Consider the following 15,340-nt stretch of genomic DNA (forward strand, 5'->3'; position numbering starts at 1 on the left):
GGTATGTAGGGATAACCAGAATCGATAACAGAAACAGGCAGATGTCGGGGGCAAGCAGCAGAGAATCAGAGTCAGTATAAACAATCCAAAGGTCAGGTACAGAAGGAAAACACAAGGAAAACGCTCAGAAATGTCAGATTGGCTAAACAAGACTTCACAGAGAGTGGGAGTGAGTGTGCTGCTTTTATGTGTGTGTAAATAAGGTGAAGGTGTGGCAAGGAAATTGGCTGATGAATGATGTGCAGGTGTGGCAGGGTGATTGTGATGCAGTGACTCATGGGGAATGTAGTTCGGGTGTGGTGCAACAGATGAGAGGTGCTAGAGTCCGAGTGACATCTGGTGGTTGAATGTGGAATGGTCCTGATTGGAGTGCCCTCTACTGAAGTTCATGGGCACTCCATCTAATGATCGTGACAGTTAACAGGTGACTCTTATTGGGTGATAAAAAAAATATCGCCGTTAATCTATTCTCAAAGTTGGTTTGAGAGCTGGGTCTATACTAGGCGAGCTATGATGACTTTCACCTTGATATTTTAGTGCGGATGTATGCCTAACCGAATTGCACTGTATGGGGCGAAAACGAGTCTTTAAACCTGAACTATGAACTAAGCAATTCTCTTTCCGGCTCAAGACTGCATTGACTGACACAGGTGAATTACTACTAGCAGAACAGAACCTATAGAATATTGCCCTCCCCGAGACGATTCGTTCTTCTCGAGTCACATTAAAGAAATGAACAAATCGTTCAAGAACGACACTTCACTACATCAAACGTGACGTGTTAACATGGATGCAGCTGAAGCCGCCGGGTTTGCATAAGGGAAATTTTTTTGTTTAAGAAGCTTCCCAATGGAAACCTCAACAAGACTCATGCCTGTTTCACACATAATCTGTCTGCAGTGCAAATGCAGTCCGTGTGCGTTACGTATGTGGTGCAGAAGCAGCACGGACTCATACTCATTGTGCTTTCACACAGGACGCGTTTGCAGTCCGCTACTCAGTACGTAAACAATCACTGCACTGCTGCAGACGCACCGCTCCTGGAACGCACTGACGGACTGCAACCGCGTGAACGCTGGAATCCGTTAACATGGGTGCGTAAAAAAATACGAAACACATATGCACTGCAGACGGAGTGTGCAACAGGTGTGTAACAGGCGTAAGGTTGTTTGCACCTTGTGCAATGTGGAATTTCTTTACAGCTTTCTCAAGCACTTTGTGATGCATTTTGGAAAGAGGAGATGAGCCCCTGGTCTAATGCACCACCTGGCTTGAGAAACCCGTTCTAAAAGACTTACTTTTAAGCATTATTTTATTTGGGTAGCACACATATTCTGAATGCCTTTGTCAGAATTCAAATGAGCCATTTTAATCTAGATTAATTCCAAGATTACAGTGATATTAATCTAGATTAAAAAATGTTTATATATGCCCACCACTAATATATATATATATATATATATATATATATATATATATATATATATATATATATAGAGAGAGAGTTCATAAGTGTGTATTATTTATTATTAGTTTTAATTTACTATTGTCCCTGTTAAACTCTCAGGTTAATGCATAGAAACTCTATATAATTATGTGACAGTGTAATTACTGTCTCTCCAGTGCCCTAGACAAAAATGATTGTAAGTGCTTAGAAATCAATATTGTTTTTTTTCCTCTTCAGTTTCTAGAGTCCAGTCCATCATGGATGTGCTGACAGGAATTTTTCTCTACTGGCTTCATAGTATGATGTTAAAGCTTTCTTTCCATTCATTATATAAATAAATGAATTTATTAGAAATAATGTTTCTATTCAAATGTTTAAAAAGTTTATTAAAGGAATATTTCACCAAGAAATGGAAATTTACTGTTAAATTCCCATCAGGCCATTCAAGATGACATTTTTCAGTGGAACAGTAAAGAGGATTTTTTGTTTCATAATGTGCAAGTCCATGGCTACCATCACTTCAGAGTCAAAAAGGCAGATACAAGAACAATAAATGAATCCTCTTAACTCCTGGCAATTTATTAAGGTCTTATGAGTCAAAAGGATCAGTTTGTGTGAGAAACTGAACATTATTTACAACATTGTTTCCTAATCCAGCCTCAGGCAAATGGTCCTGCAGGCTCACGCTCATTATGTACTGAACAGTACATTGTTCATATGAAAAAAGAAAAAGAAAATTTCAAATAATGTTCTGTTTCTTTCACAAACTGATTGTTTGCTTCATAAGACACACAAAGTGATTGTAGCTCTGGACTTGCATTTTATGAATTACTAAGTACCACTGGGTTCAACTAAAAAATAACTTTGCTGTTGTACTGAATGAAGAAAGTCACCTGCATCTTGTGTTGATTAATAAATCAACAGCAAATTTTAATTATTTTTTTTTATTATTTATTTATTTGAAATCAGAATTTTTCATTAATTTTATACTTACTATTTTGCAGTTTTTTGCGCTGGCGTGTTTGCTGATGTCTGGAAGGTAACTGTAGAGCCTGAAATGAAGGCTCTGGTCTCATCTTGTGTCGTGTTGCCCTGTTCATTCAAATACCCCGTTCAAGAACAGCCCTCTGATCGTATTAGAGCTATATGGCACACGAAGGACAACTGGGATGATATTATTTTTCACAAAGACACTACGAAGGTTAAAGACAGTTTCAAGGGTCGTACAAAACTGATTGGTTCACTGGGTGGTTTCAACTGCTCCTTGGAGATTGATGAGGTCAAAAACCATGACAACGGGCCGTATTGTTTCAGAGTGGAATTAGAAACATCTAAAAAAGACAAGTACTCCTTTGTGGAAAACTGTGTGTCGATTAAAATGATCGGTAAGTTTGCTTTTGAGCTTCCAATCTGTGATTATAACAACTAAAGAGGACACAAAATAAGAAAACTGCCCAAAATGTGAATCATTCCAAATGCATTTACAGAGCAAGCATCAAAACCAGAGCTGCAGGCCGAGCAGTCTGTGCAGGAGGGTGAACCTGCAGTCTTCACATGCTCTGTCCGGCACAGCTGTCCGTCCCACCAGCCCACTCTCACCTGGAACCACACTGGAAAAGTCATCATGAGCTACAAGAACATTGGTCATGGAAACTGGGAAACACAGTCTGTACTGACCTTCACCCCTCAAAAACAGGACGATCACAGCGCTGTCGCATGCACAGTCAAGCACCACGGGAATGTCAAGGGAGAAATGACAGTGACTCACCGTATCTTTGTGAAAGGTATAACAATAAAACTGTTATGTGTAAATAATGTTTATACTTGTAGAAAATTTTATTCTAGGTTATTATAATAAAAATATTATATTAATAAAAATAATAATAATTACAATTATTATTATTAGTTGTATTATTGTTAATATTTACTTTTACCAGAACAAGCAACTCTCAGTCACATCCTCATTCCAACCATCTCTGGTCTTGGAGCTGCTCTTTTGGTTGGATTACTGTGTTTCCTCATTGTCATGAGATACAAGTGAGTCTGGAACCGACTTATAAATATATAATTAACATAAATATCAGTGACTAATATATATATATATATATATATATATATATATATATATATATATATATATATATATATATATACACACACACACACACACACACAAACATAAACATTCTCAAACATGTTTTACACTGTGAATAAAAACAATGTACAAATGAATCATTTCTGTTAAAAGACTGCACTTTTGTGTGAGGATTTGAGAATGCATTATGACATTCTTGTATGTTTCAGTGATTTTATTTATTTATTCATTTATCTGTTTATTTATTTTTATGTCTTAAATCATTCCCAGGAAGCGCATTGCAGATCTCGAATCCAGAAATGGCAATGGGTGAGCATTACCAGCGGTTTTACCTCGGAACATTATTGTTCCTCAGTCTGACTTTAAAATTCTTTTAAAATGAGGCTTTTTTGAGTCAATGTTATTTTTTTATATATAGAAAATGAATAGAAGATACATAAGAAAGAAATATAAAATGAATTGTGTTATTAATATGGTACAATATAACAAAATGTATTAGTAAATAATTTTTCTATTATAAAAAGATATAAAGACAGATATTAAACTATAGTCTATGGTCTTTGTTTAAAGATGCTTCCTGCTGATAAAAGCACACAGATCTGTTTTCATGATCTAATAATACAGTTCCTAATTAGAATAGTTAAAACACGACAATAAAACATGACAATAAGACACAATACGTCAACAATGTGACTGAAAGTATAAATCATCATAATTGTTTTATTAAGTCTTAAATGTATTTTAGAATGCGGAGTCGACTATCAAGACTGTCTCGCAGGTAATCAGTATATATATGATTGTTTTTAAACTGCATTGCATTGAGCAGCCTCCATCAGTTATGAATGATCTTGTCATTCTTCTATGTGATCACCAGGTTTCGTTCAGGTGACGGCAGCAGTGGTCCTGGTGGCAGAGAGCAGAGGCAAGTACACAACAGCGTCTAATGTGTTCTTCTGCAACAAACCAGAACATAACAGATCTATTTGATATTTGCTTTTATGGTTGACATGTAATTTTCAAAAGTAATAGCACTTAAAGTTTAAAGGGTTTGTTCACCCAAAAATTAAAATTAGCCTTGAAGTCATCCTAGGTGTATACGACTTTATGCTTTCATACGATTATGAAAGAATACAGTTATTTTAAAAATGGTCTTTGATCTTTCAAGCAGATTTATGCATTGTTCTACATTAGGGCTGGGCTTTAAATCTAACGATATGATCATGTGCACCTAGTCTGTAAATCCGGTTCCGTGATTACCGCTAAATCGTCATCACCTGCTTTTAAATGGAGAGGCATTTAATAGACAGTGCTGTAGATCACTGACAAGCTACGCAATATCACGTTCATTATCCAAGATGAATTGCCTTCGATAATGAACGCGATATTCTGTAGCTTGTCAGTGATCTATGGCTCTGTCTATTAAATGCCACTCCATTTGAAAGCAGGTGATGGCGATTTAGTGTTAATCACAAAACCGGATTTACTGACTAGGTGCGCATGATCATATCATTATATATATCGCCCAGCCCTATTCTACACTTATTCACTATTATTCTACATTATTCTACATCCATAATCCTACCTCTGTTCTACTACCTTACTAACCATTAATAAGCAGCAAATTAGGAATTATTGAGGGAAAAATAGTGAATGAGTGTTCCCTATTATTATGTGTAACATGTGCTGCTTACAGTATCTTTAATTATAAAAAAATTGGCCACATAGCTGTTCTAAAGAAGTCTATATACAGCACAGAATACAGCATTAGTTTTTAAATAGAGATAGAAATGTTTCATTACTGTTTCACAAGCTGTTAAATTAACACTTTTCAATGTCTATCATTGTAGATGTGCGTGGTAGCTGTCAAACATTTATCTGTAAATGACAATATGACTAGATTAAATCTAAAAAAAAAAAGTGAAAGTTACGTGACATACAGCCAAGTACGGTGACCCATACTCGGAATTCATGCTCTGCTTTTAACCCATCCAAAGTGCACACACACACTGTGAACACACACCCCGAGCAGTGGGCAGCCATTTATGCTGCGGCGCCCGGGGAGCAGTTGGGGTTCGGTGCCTTGCTCAAGGGCACCTAAGTCGTGGTATTGAAGGTGGAGAGAGAACTGTACATGCACTCCCCCCACCCACAATTCCTGCCGGCCCGAGACTTGAACTCCCAACCCTTGGATTGCGAGCCCGACTCTATAACCATTAGACTTCCCCATTTATATAAATATTTATGTAAATATTTTAATATAATTATATAAATATTTACACACTTATATAAATATGTTGCTGATCCTAAATACAAATTTTCCTTTATTTTCAAGGAGAGGTCAAGGGGTTCAATTTGACAGGAAATTTTACGTTAAGTAAGTATCTGCATGTTTATTATAGATGACTACCGTATTTGTAAATTATATATATATATATATATATTTCAAGGATTATTTACCAGATTTGATTTATCATAGTATTATACATCAATAAAAGTCTGATGCCAGTAAAAAAAATTTGTGAATGTTTATCCTGTAAAACGGTAAAGCATGGCCCTAGCAATGCCAATGTCATGGGTTCGCTTCTCAGAGATGAATGAACTGATGAAATGGTACATGTATGATTATATAAATAGAATGAATATATAAAAATATTTTTTCCTTCCACATCCAACGTGTTATGGACAATTACTTCAATATACCTTAGTTTTTTTGTTCTTTTTTGTCATTACTGGAGTATGACAGAGGTTTCTGAATCTTAACAGGGCAAACAACGTATGTACAGTGTCAGGAAACAAGCCTTTCTCCAAAACTCGAATGCCATCACCAAAGAGGTATGAAGCATATCTTACTGATTGGAAAGAATCATGGCATTGAATGACTCGTATTTGGACTCAGTACTCAAATATTCTCTTTACTACAACAGTCCAGTATCTTGTGTAATTTGATTTTTATCAATGTTTTATTTTAGTTACATTCAGAATGTCTTTGTACCCCCCTCTACTAAAAAATAAATACAAATAAGCCAGCTGCTGTGATCAATGTATTTATTTATTTATTTAAAAATTATTTTTCACATGATTCACCTCAGTGAGGCCAAATCATATTCTGTGAGTACATACTTTATCATAACTTTTCCATTACTAATCTTTTTGGTATTGTTAACATCTTTTGTTTAGATCTTGATTTCTTGTTGTTCATACATTTTATCTCACTACTCTTAACTGCAATTTGATATTTCATATTAAATCTGATTTCTTTATTTTTATTTTTCCATTAAGGATCCCAATTATGATGATGATTACACCAACACAGCAGACCTTCATATGAAATTATATGAAAATGACACATTTTAGACGAACACTGTAGACTTGACATCAGGGGAGGAGCCTGTTGTATAACTGTGTGTTGCATTTTAAGACTAACCTATAATGCCTACACATGCATATTCTACAGTATTGCTGTATTTACATATTGCTATGATGCTTACATTGCATAAAATAATTTACATAATAGTTATATATATATAATGCTATCATTTTAATATGTGAGAAAAATTGTAACTTTTAGCTGGACTTAATCTTGTCTCGTTCTGAAATTTGTCCCATTGTGGCATCATATATTTTCAATAAAAGATTACCTCTGCAGAACAAGACCAACAGCTACTTCTATATTATTGCCTCTTTACATCCACCCACTGAAATGCACATGTAGTTAGAGAAGAGGAAAGGCTAGAAAGATGCAGACACAGGATTACTCTAACAAAACCATAGAGAGATACTGTACCTCTGTGGAGATTTGATAAACTTCTGTGTGATTCTAACAGCGTATTTTGCCAATCAAACCAGTGAGCATTTACTTGAATGGGCCCCACCTAAAAAAACAGACTGCTCTACACAGAGGGTCAAAACCAGGATCGAAAATAGCCTGTTACTTCTAAATTGTTAGTTTTTTCTTGATAACAAAATAAGTGGACCCTATGGAAGCAAAGGTGTTTTCAGGATATAATTTTAACCAAGCAGAATGTCATATCTTAAACTCTGGACGTTTCTTAGTCAAAGAATGTACCTGCTTTTTAAAATCACTATTGAAATGAGTTACAAAAAATAACCCATGAATAAACAACCAATCTATCATTTGTATATTCACAACTGTCTAGATCAAGACCAGAACATTTTATCTGTTACCTCATTTAGCAATACCATGACAGGCATTACAACTTTCTAAACACAACTAAAAAGTATTTACATGTATTTTAGGGGATTTTTGTGATTTCGGTACTTATAACACCTCATCAAATCAATTTAACAACTGTCAAAGTTTAGCATGTAAAATGTACCATACATCCCTAAACTTACTTAACCAGGGCGATGACTGATGTTGTTTTATTCTTTATTTGCATCTAAAGGGTTTGTCTAGTTTTATCAAGCAGCACATACTGTACTATTCAAGTTATTTCAAAACCTAACGCTTGAAAAATTGACCATTTTAATGTGTATGTGTACAGAGAGGACTATACAGCAGTCTTAGCTTTAATTAGCATAGACTGACTAAAATTTGATCATGATACAAGACTAGGTGTGACAGCCTTATTTGGAAGAAAATAAAATATTCCTCTCTGACACTCTGAGTCATAGAAAAAAACGTTCACGCCTCCTTTTATAGGTTCTTCTTCATATAACGGTGTAATGTTTTTGTCTTTTACAGTTTCCACATTCCGCAGTGCTTGGCATAGAACTTTTCTATCCAATCCATGTGTTTGTGATTGAGACTTGTTTAAGAAAATAAGATTAAAAATAAAAGTATATTACATTTTATTTAACAAATGCTTTAAGGTTTAATTATCCATGCATTTTAAAAGGTCATACTTCCTGGTTCTAACGTGGACTCTACTTGCTGTATTTTGGACAGCTGTATTATCTATTAAGCAAGCAGGGCAAATCAAAATAAGTGAATTTTTTTTTTTTTTTCAGGTAATTTTCAACCACCACCTGACATTTTTATTTCTTTAATCGCTTTGGAGGTACACAATATTGAGAATGTGCAGAGAACATGTGGCTAGAAAACAAAAATAAATACTTTCGAAAAATTTGCTTAATCTTCCTGCCATTAATGTTCTCCAACTTTTGTTCCACAGGTGTTCTGCTGTTTGATACTTTGGCATGGTATGTATACCATTGGAAATTCATGGCCTCAAAGGTTCTAGTCTGGTCATACCATGTTCTTTCTACTACACATCATACCCACCCAAAGACCCATGTAGAGTTGTGTGGTATCAGTCTCTAGAGGTTATCCTTCAGTTTTTCAGTCTGTTGATTGAATACCTGGAACTGTTCTACCATGAAGAGAAATTATATGCATGGATTGACCCTGAAAATGTTGGATGGTGCACCTACGCATTTTATACCGTCACCTCAACTATTGTTGTTGACAGTATGTAAATATTATTGTGGTGGTGTAACAGAGACTCAGGAGTTTGGATAGAATCCATGAGTGGAAGTTTATTAAAAGGTCAAGGCTTCAAACAAATGTCGATAAACAGACAGAGAGTCAAAACCAGAGAAGCAAGCCGATCTTTCATCATACACAAGGGCAGGAGCAGAGACAAGGGCAGACAATGAGTCCAAGTACAAACATCAGGGGGGTATTCCAGAAAGCTTGGTTAACTTACCATTTAATAAACTATAACCTCTGGGTTGATTTACCCTAAACAGGCATACCACGAGTATGTCGGTTCCAAAACACCTGAGAAGAGTTAGTTTAATCAACCTCTGACTGGTTACCCAGAGTTAATGCGCGTGCATGGTGCATGTATAAAGACATTTTCAATGGATCGCAGATTTCACGAGTCACCATGGAAACTCAAAGCGAAAAAAAGAGAGCGGCGAATTTCACAGAGGCGGAGTTGGAAGTTTTAATGCATGCTTATGAGGAGTTTAAGCCAATAATATTAAAAAGAAGCAATACAGCTGCATCGGCTAAAGCAAGAGAGCTGGCTTGGCAAAAAATAACGGACAGAGTAAATGCGTGAGTGTATTAATTTACAAATTTGGTATTGGCTCCCGTTTTATTGAAATGCAAAATAATGAAGTATGACTTATACATCCTTTTGAATAGGTTAAATCACTATGAAAGCATTTACTTTTCCTGCCATTTATTTCTTTAGCTTGAAATAATAATGTATATTTCTTATTTAATAAGGTGTAATCCTTCTGGAGCCACAAGAACTTTAAGCCAAGTCAAAATGAAACACAAAAACATTCTGCAAAAAGGTAATATTTGATTACACAATTACTGAACTATTATTATAACAGGATTTAGTATATTCATTCTGTCATGCAGCTAACAGAAAAAAGACTGAAGCCCGTCTAACTGGCGGGGGGCCACCACCACCTCCCCTCACCCCATCTGAGGAGCTGGCTCTGTCCCTTAATAAAGGGCGACCAGTGGTTGCTGGCATTCCAGGGGGCAGTTCATCACACATACTATGCACCACAAGTGATGGTGAAAAAAGGGTGACATGTAAGTTTACCTCTATGATTTGTTTTAATTTTTTGCCCTGATAAATTAATATATTAATTATTAATAAATCTCTGTCACTTAAAGGCTTTTTGAACAAGATTAATTTTTTATGTAGGCTTATTTTATTTAACTGCATATGATGTATTATTTTCTTTGATAATATTGAGAATTTAACGGGTTGTGTGTTCTTATAGATACTGATGGACGGATTGTATTATTGGACTCTCCAGAAAGAACACAGTCTGTCACAGTTGTAAGTGATTTGTTGTCAGGTACTTTTTTTTTTTTTTTTTTTGCCAAATAATGTATACTTGAATATTTGTCTTGTAGGATGAAGATGATGATGACGATGAAGAGACCACATCTGCTGTGACAGAAGTGGACAATGCTGGTAGATCCACTGAGGTATGATGCATGCCATTATGATGTATGGCCCCTTTTTGCATTCGAGTAACAAACAAAAGGTCATTGTCCTTTCATAGTACATACCTAGGGATTTGCCCACTGATGAGGGTCCTTCAGCCTCAGCACACAATCTAAGCAGGGTAAGAACTTGTGTCCATGTGTCCATATTTGAATTTTATTGTCTGACCAAACAATCTCATTTATTACATTTTTCCACCTTAGTTGCCAGCAAAGGAGCTGTATAAGGTCCATCTTCAAAAACAAATAAGAAAAAGTGACATGGAGATGGACCTTATACAGCTTCAAATGGAAGAGAAAAGGCTCCTCATTAAAAAAGCAGCACTTGAAATAGAATTACTTGAGAATCGCCTTAAGGTGAGAACTTGTCTGAATATTAATCTGTTGCATGTTAAAAGTGGTCTGTCTGTCTGTGTCTGTCTCTATCTATCTGTCTGTCTGTCTGTCTGTCTGTCTGTATGTATGTATGTGTAAAGCAATATAAAAAAAAAAAACATTTTAATGAATTGTACTTTTATTGTTTTTCAGGAAATGAAGAAATAAACTGCCTGGCAGACCAGTGCAAAGAAAAAACTAATAAAAGTAATTTTGACAAATCCTGTCTCAAAGTCTTCCGTCTCTATTGGCCTCTAAAATCTGTCTGTGTTCCTCTGGGCCATCTTCCTCAATACAAGGAGGGTGGCTCTCTCCTCTTATAGTGGCAATATTGTGAAGCACAACACAAGCCACAATAATGTTGCATGCCCTCTCTGGACTAACCCGTAGCCCAGCAGACACTGAAACCGAGATTTGAGGATCCCTATAGTCATCTCCACCTTGGCCCGTGTTCGGCTGTGAGCCAGGTTAAACCGTGTCTGTGGTCCAGGCTCAGGTTCAGGGTAGGGTGTCATTAAATAGGGCAGACAAGGGTATCCTCTGTCCCCCAGCAAGTAACCATTGTACTGTCCTGTAATGATTGAAGTGTACAACACAAATATAGAAAAAACGGAAAAACAAAAATTGTATAAAGCAAATCATACCCTGCTGAAATGTCTGGCATAATGATGACTCGCGGAAAATTCTGGCATCATGCACAGATCCTGGCCATTTTGCCTCGACATTGGTGATGATTTGGGTTGCCTCACATATTAGTCACCTATAGTTAGTGGAAAAAGTAATGACTTTGATGATTTTAAGAAGGGGAAAAATTAAGTTGTTACCTGCACATTGATACTATGAATAGATTTCCTATTAACATAGTCTCCCTCATTTATTGATGGAGCTTTAATAGGAATGTGAGTGCCATCAATGCACCCAATTACATTTGGAAACCCTGAAACAAAGTTATGGAAGTATGAAGTGTGTGCATAATGAATACATGTATAGATATTAATAATATGACTAAATATTAAATATGCGTGACTGCGTCATATATTTTACTACAAAGGACAAACCTGCCACTCTGTGGAATTCGTCTTTAATAACAAGCAGAGGTTTATGGCCAGGGAACTGTACAAACGTGGGTAACAGCTGTTTAAGTGCCAGACACACTGTACGTCCACAGGATCCTCGTCAAAAGGGCACGCCATGCTCACCAACCTTCTGAAACGAAGTTACACTGAAACATAACCTGCTCTCGAGCAGGTTATCTTCAGAGAGTCAGTTGCTATGGTTACATACATACCCAGAAAGTTACCTCTGTTTTTGGAAACATACCCAGGTATGTCACATAACCTGCTTTCTGGAATACCCCCCAGTCCTGTCAGGCGTCAAAACCAAATTGGGAGAGTACAAATACCATGAGTCAAGAAGTTAGACAGGATCATACACAGGTAAGCAATCAGTAACAGTGTTAGAATAACGCTTGGTAAGGCAGATGAACTGGAAATAATTTGTGATTCGCACATGGACAGGTCTCAGTTTATATGAGAGTCAAACTGGAAGTGAAAGCAGAGGGAGTGGAGCACGGTCAGTACTTGGGTGAGGGCTCCCTCTGCTGGCTTGGTGTTACAGGTGGTCAATAATAATCATAACAATAGACCCATTGACTATCTTCTAACCAATTGTTGGGTTAAAACTGATATGATGTATTAATTCCAATGTTTATGTCAATTGTAGCACAGCCACAGCAGACCAGCATTTATATTTATGAAGGTGAAAGGACGGGTGACACAATTACAGTAGCCTGTTCTGCTTTCCACACGTGTCCATACACACGGTTGCCAACTCTCACGCATCTGGCATGACACCCACGCTTGGACTTCAGCGTGAGATTGATGCTGAAAGCGTGAGTGTCATGCCAGATGCGTGAGAGTTGGCAACCCTGCATACAGCAAACCAACAATAACTCTGAATGGTGTAGAAGTATATTAATGACAATCTGTGGAAAATCACTTTGACACGAACAGGTGTCATAATGACAGAGCGCTCGACTATTAAGTGTTCAGTAACACATTATGGTGGCATAATAGTGACAGCTACAAAGGACAAAAGTGCAGAATGTGAGTTCACACAAATTTGAACAGTTATGTAACTATAAGTCCACTATTAATGTCACAGTGGAACCTATTACAAGTTTTCAGTTGAATTTCAGGTGTTCGTCATAAAATAACGATTGAGCTTGAACTGGCAGATGTCACAGAGGGAGTCACAAAAAACTTCATTTGTAGTGTCTTCCATTCCTGCCAGAAAGAGAATCCAACCATCACATGGAACTATGAGAACATGCAGGTCACAACGAGTTCAAAATTCAAAATTTATTTTGAATCTGCAAAAGCAAGAAACAAATTATGTGCTGACTGCCATGAAGATGGTGAAGATTATAAGGCCTGAAAAAGATATGCAATGCAAGTATATGAACACAGAGACTTTGACCTGTGAAAGCATGTGTTCAACCAAACATGGGCGTAGGTTTGGTCTCAGCTTTGGTGGGGACACCCCCATACCCCAACGCCCCCCGGAATTCTTGTTGTAAGATACCAGTGATTTAATGGTGATTTCCTTTTTTATTTCAGACTGTTGGCAATACAGAATATTACAATACAGAAGTGAATCTACTTCATCTCATTATATTGTATCCTGACCCTGATATACCATCCTGTATACTGTCCCTAAAGAGCTAGTATAACTGTATAATCTCAAAAATGCACTCTCAAAAGAAAAAAAAAAACACCTGAGAGTGTAATGCTGAACAACCAAACGTTTTATTAACACGTTTTAAAGCGCGTGTAGCCTGTCAGATACCCCGCCGCCAATCAAATAACGCCATTTCTTGCACTGTAGTCGTCCTGGCCGTTAGAATCGATCCAAATAGCAGTTCAAATGAGCTTGCTAAATAAAGCTGGGGACAAATTTGTAATCTCAAAATATTGATAGGGACTAGTACCTAGCGTCCCCCTCCTAAACCTACGCCCATGCAACCAAATGTTCACATACTTGCATGAAGTATGATTTTATCTTTCGTGGTGAAAAAATATTGATAAAAATTGTTCTGTGGTTTCAGGAGTGATGATATAATATCTCTACAACAGAAGAGAAGCTCCAAAATTTCTAAGTTTCTGAAAGAAATGGTCTTGGAAATGCGGTTCTAACACGAACTAGTCAGAGCTCAGGTACAACCCAAAATGCTGCCATTAAAAAAAAAAAAAAAAAAAAAAAAAAAAATTTAAAAAAAGAGAAATATATAAAGTCAGGTTATCATCAAGTACTCAGACTTGACTGCGATGGTTGATCAAGTAACCAATGATTGTAGTGACTTTGAAAAAAAAAATGATGAATTATTGCTGTCAAGTCTGAGTACTCTAGTACTTGTACACATCCCTATTAAACACATATAAACAGTATTGAGGTATGATATATACTGCATTGATGTACAGTCGTGGCCAAAAGTTTTGAGAATGACATAAATATTAGTTTTCAAAAAGTTTGCTGCTAAACTGCTTTTAGATCTTTGTTTCAGTTGTTTCTATGATGTACTGAAATACAATAACAAACACTTGTACACTTGTACTGACAATTACATGACATTTATGCAAAGAGTCAGTATTTGCAGTGTTGGCCCTTCTTTTTCAGGACCTCTGCAATTCGACTGGGCATGCTCTCAATCAACTTCTGGGGAAAAAATCCTGACTGATAGCAACCCATTCTTTCATAATCACTTCTTGGAGTTTGTCAGAATTAGTGGGTTTTTGTTTGTCCAACCACCTCTTGAGGATTGACCACAAGTTCTCAATGGGATTAAGATCTGGGGAGTTTCCAGGCCATGGACCCAAAATTTCAACATTCTGGTCCCCGAGCCACTTAGTTATCACTTTTGCCTTATGGCACGGTGCTCCATCGTGCTGGAAAATGCATTGTTCTTCACCAAACTGTTATTGGATTGTTGGAAGATGTTGCTGTTGGAGCGTGTTTTGGTACCATTCTTTATTCATGGCTGTGTTTTTGGACAGAATTGTGAGTGAGCCCACTCCCTTGGATGAGAAGCAACCCCACACATGAATGGTGTCAGGATGCTTTACTGTTGGCATGACACAGGACTGATGGTAGCGCTCACCTTTTCTTCTCCGGACAAGCCTTTTTCCAGATGCCCCAAACAATCGGAAAGGGGCTTCATCGGAGAATATGACTTTGCCCCAGTCCTCAGCAGTCCATTCACTATACTTTCTGCAGAAGATCAATCTGTCCCTGATGTTTTTTTTGTGAGAAGTGGCTTCTTTGCTGCCCTTCTTGACACCAGGCCATCTTCCAAAAGTCTTGGCCTCACTGTGCGTGCAGATGCGCTCACACCTGCCTGCTGCCATTCCTGAGCAAGCTCTGCACTGGTGGCACTCAGATCCTGCAGCTGAATCCTCTTTAGGAGACCATTCTGGCGCTTGCT

The 15,340-nt window shown here is 37.1% G+C and overlaps 3 protein-coding genes and 1 long non-coding RNA gene across 7 annotated transcripts in view; 3 read left to right on the forward strand and 1 right to left on the reverse strand.

Moving 5' to 3' along the window:
* Window positions 1-15,340, reverse strand: part of LOC132123470 (sialoadhesin-like) — a 92,785-nt gene that overhangs the window by 60,812 nt on the left and 16,633 nt on the right. The gene's annotated exons all lie outside the window — the stretch shown is intronic.
* LOC132123167 (sialic acid-binding Ig-like lectin 14) lies at window positions 1,676-4,501 on the forward strand. The gene is made up of 7 exons (XM_059533728.1): window positions 1,676-1,744; window positions 2,452-2,832; window positions 2,935-3,231; window positions 3,385-3,484; window positions 3,813-3,851; window positions 4,288-4,320; window positions 4,417-4,501. Exons 1-7 carry the CDS (start codon window positions 1,705-1,707, stop codon window positions 4,484-4,486), a joined length of 960 nt encoding a protein of 319 aa, XP_059389711.1. The 5' UTR covers window positions 1,676-1,704; the 3' UTR covers window positions 4,487-4,501.
* LOC132123282 (uncharacterized) lies at window positions 5,873-7,283 on the forward strand. The gene is made up of 4 exons (XR_009426484.1): window positions 5,873-5,916; window positions 6,306-6,374; window positions 6,632-6,650; window positions 6,822-7,283. It is a non-coding gene; the product is annotated as an uncharacterized LOC132123282 (long non-coding RNA).
* Window positions 9,380-11,081, forward strand: LOC132123169 (nuclear apoptosis-inducing factor 1-like). Of its 2 annotated transcripts, XM_059533729.1 has the most exons (8): window positions 9,380-9,567; window positions 9,742-9,812; window positions 9,883-10,062; window positions 10,257-10,315; window positions 10,393-10,467; window positions 10,545-10,607; window positions 10,690-10,842; window positions 11,014-11,081. In XM_059533729.1, the coding sequence occupies exons 1-8, from the start codon at window positions 9,395-9,397 to the stop codon at window positions 11,026-11,028; spliced, it is 789 nt and encodes a 262-aa protein (XP_059389712.1). In that variant the 5' UTR covers window positions 9,380-9,394; the 3' UTR covers window positions 11,029-11,081. The 2 variants fall into 2 exon arrangements, with proteins under 2 accessions (XP_059389712.1, XP_059389713.1); XM_059533730.1 differs by lacking the exon at window positions 10,690-10,842.

This window comes from Carassius carassius, chromosome 41 (genome assembly GCF_963082965.1).
Source record: "Carassius carassius chromosome 41, fCarCar2.1, whole genome shotgun sequence".
NCBI lineage: Eukaryota > Metazoa > Chordata > Actinopteri > Cypriniformes > Cyprinidae > Carassius > Carassius carassius.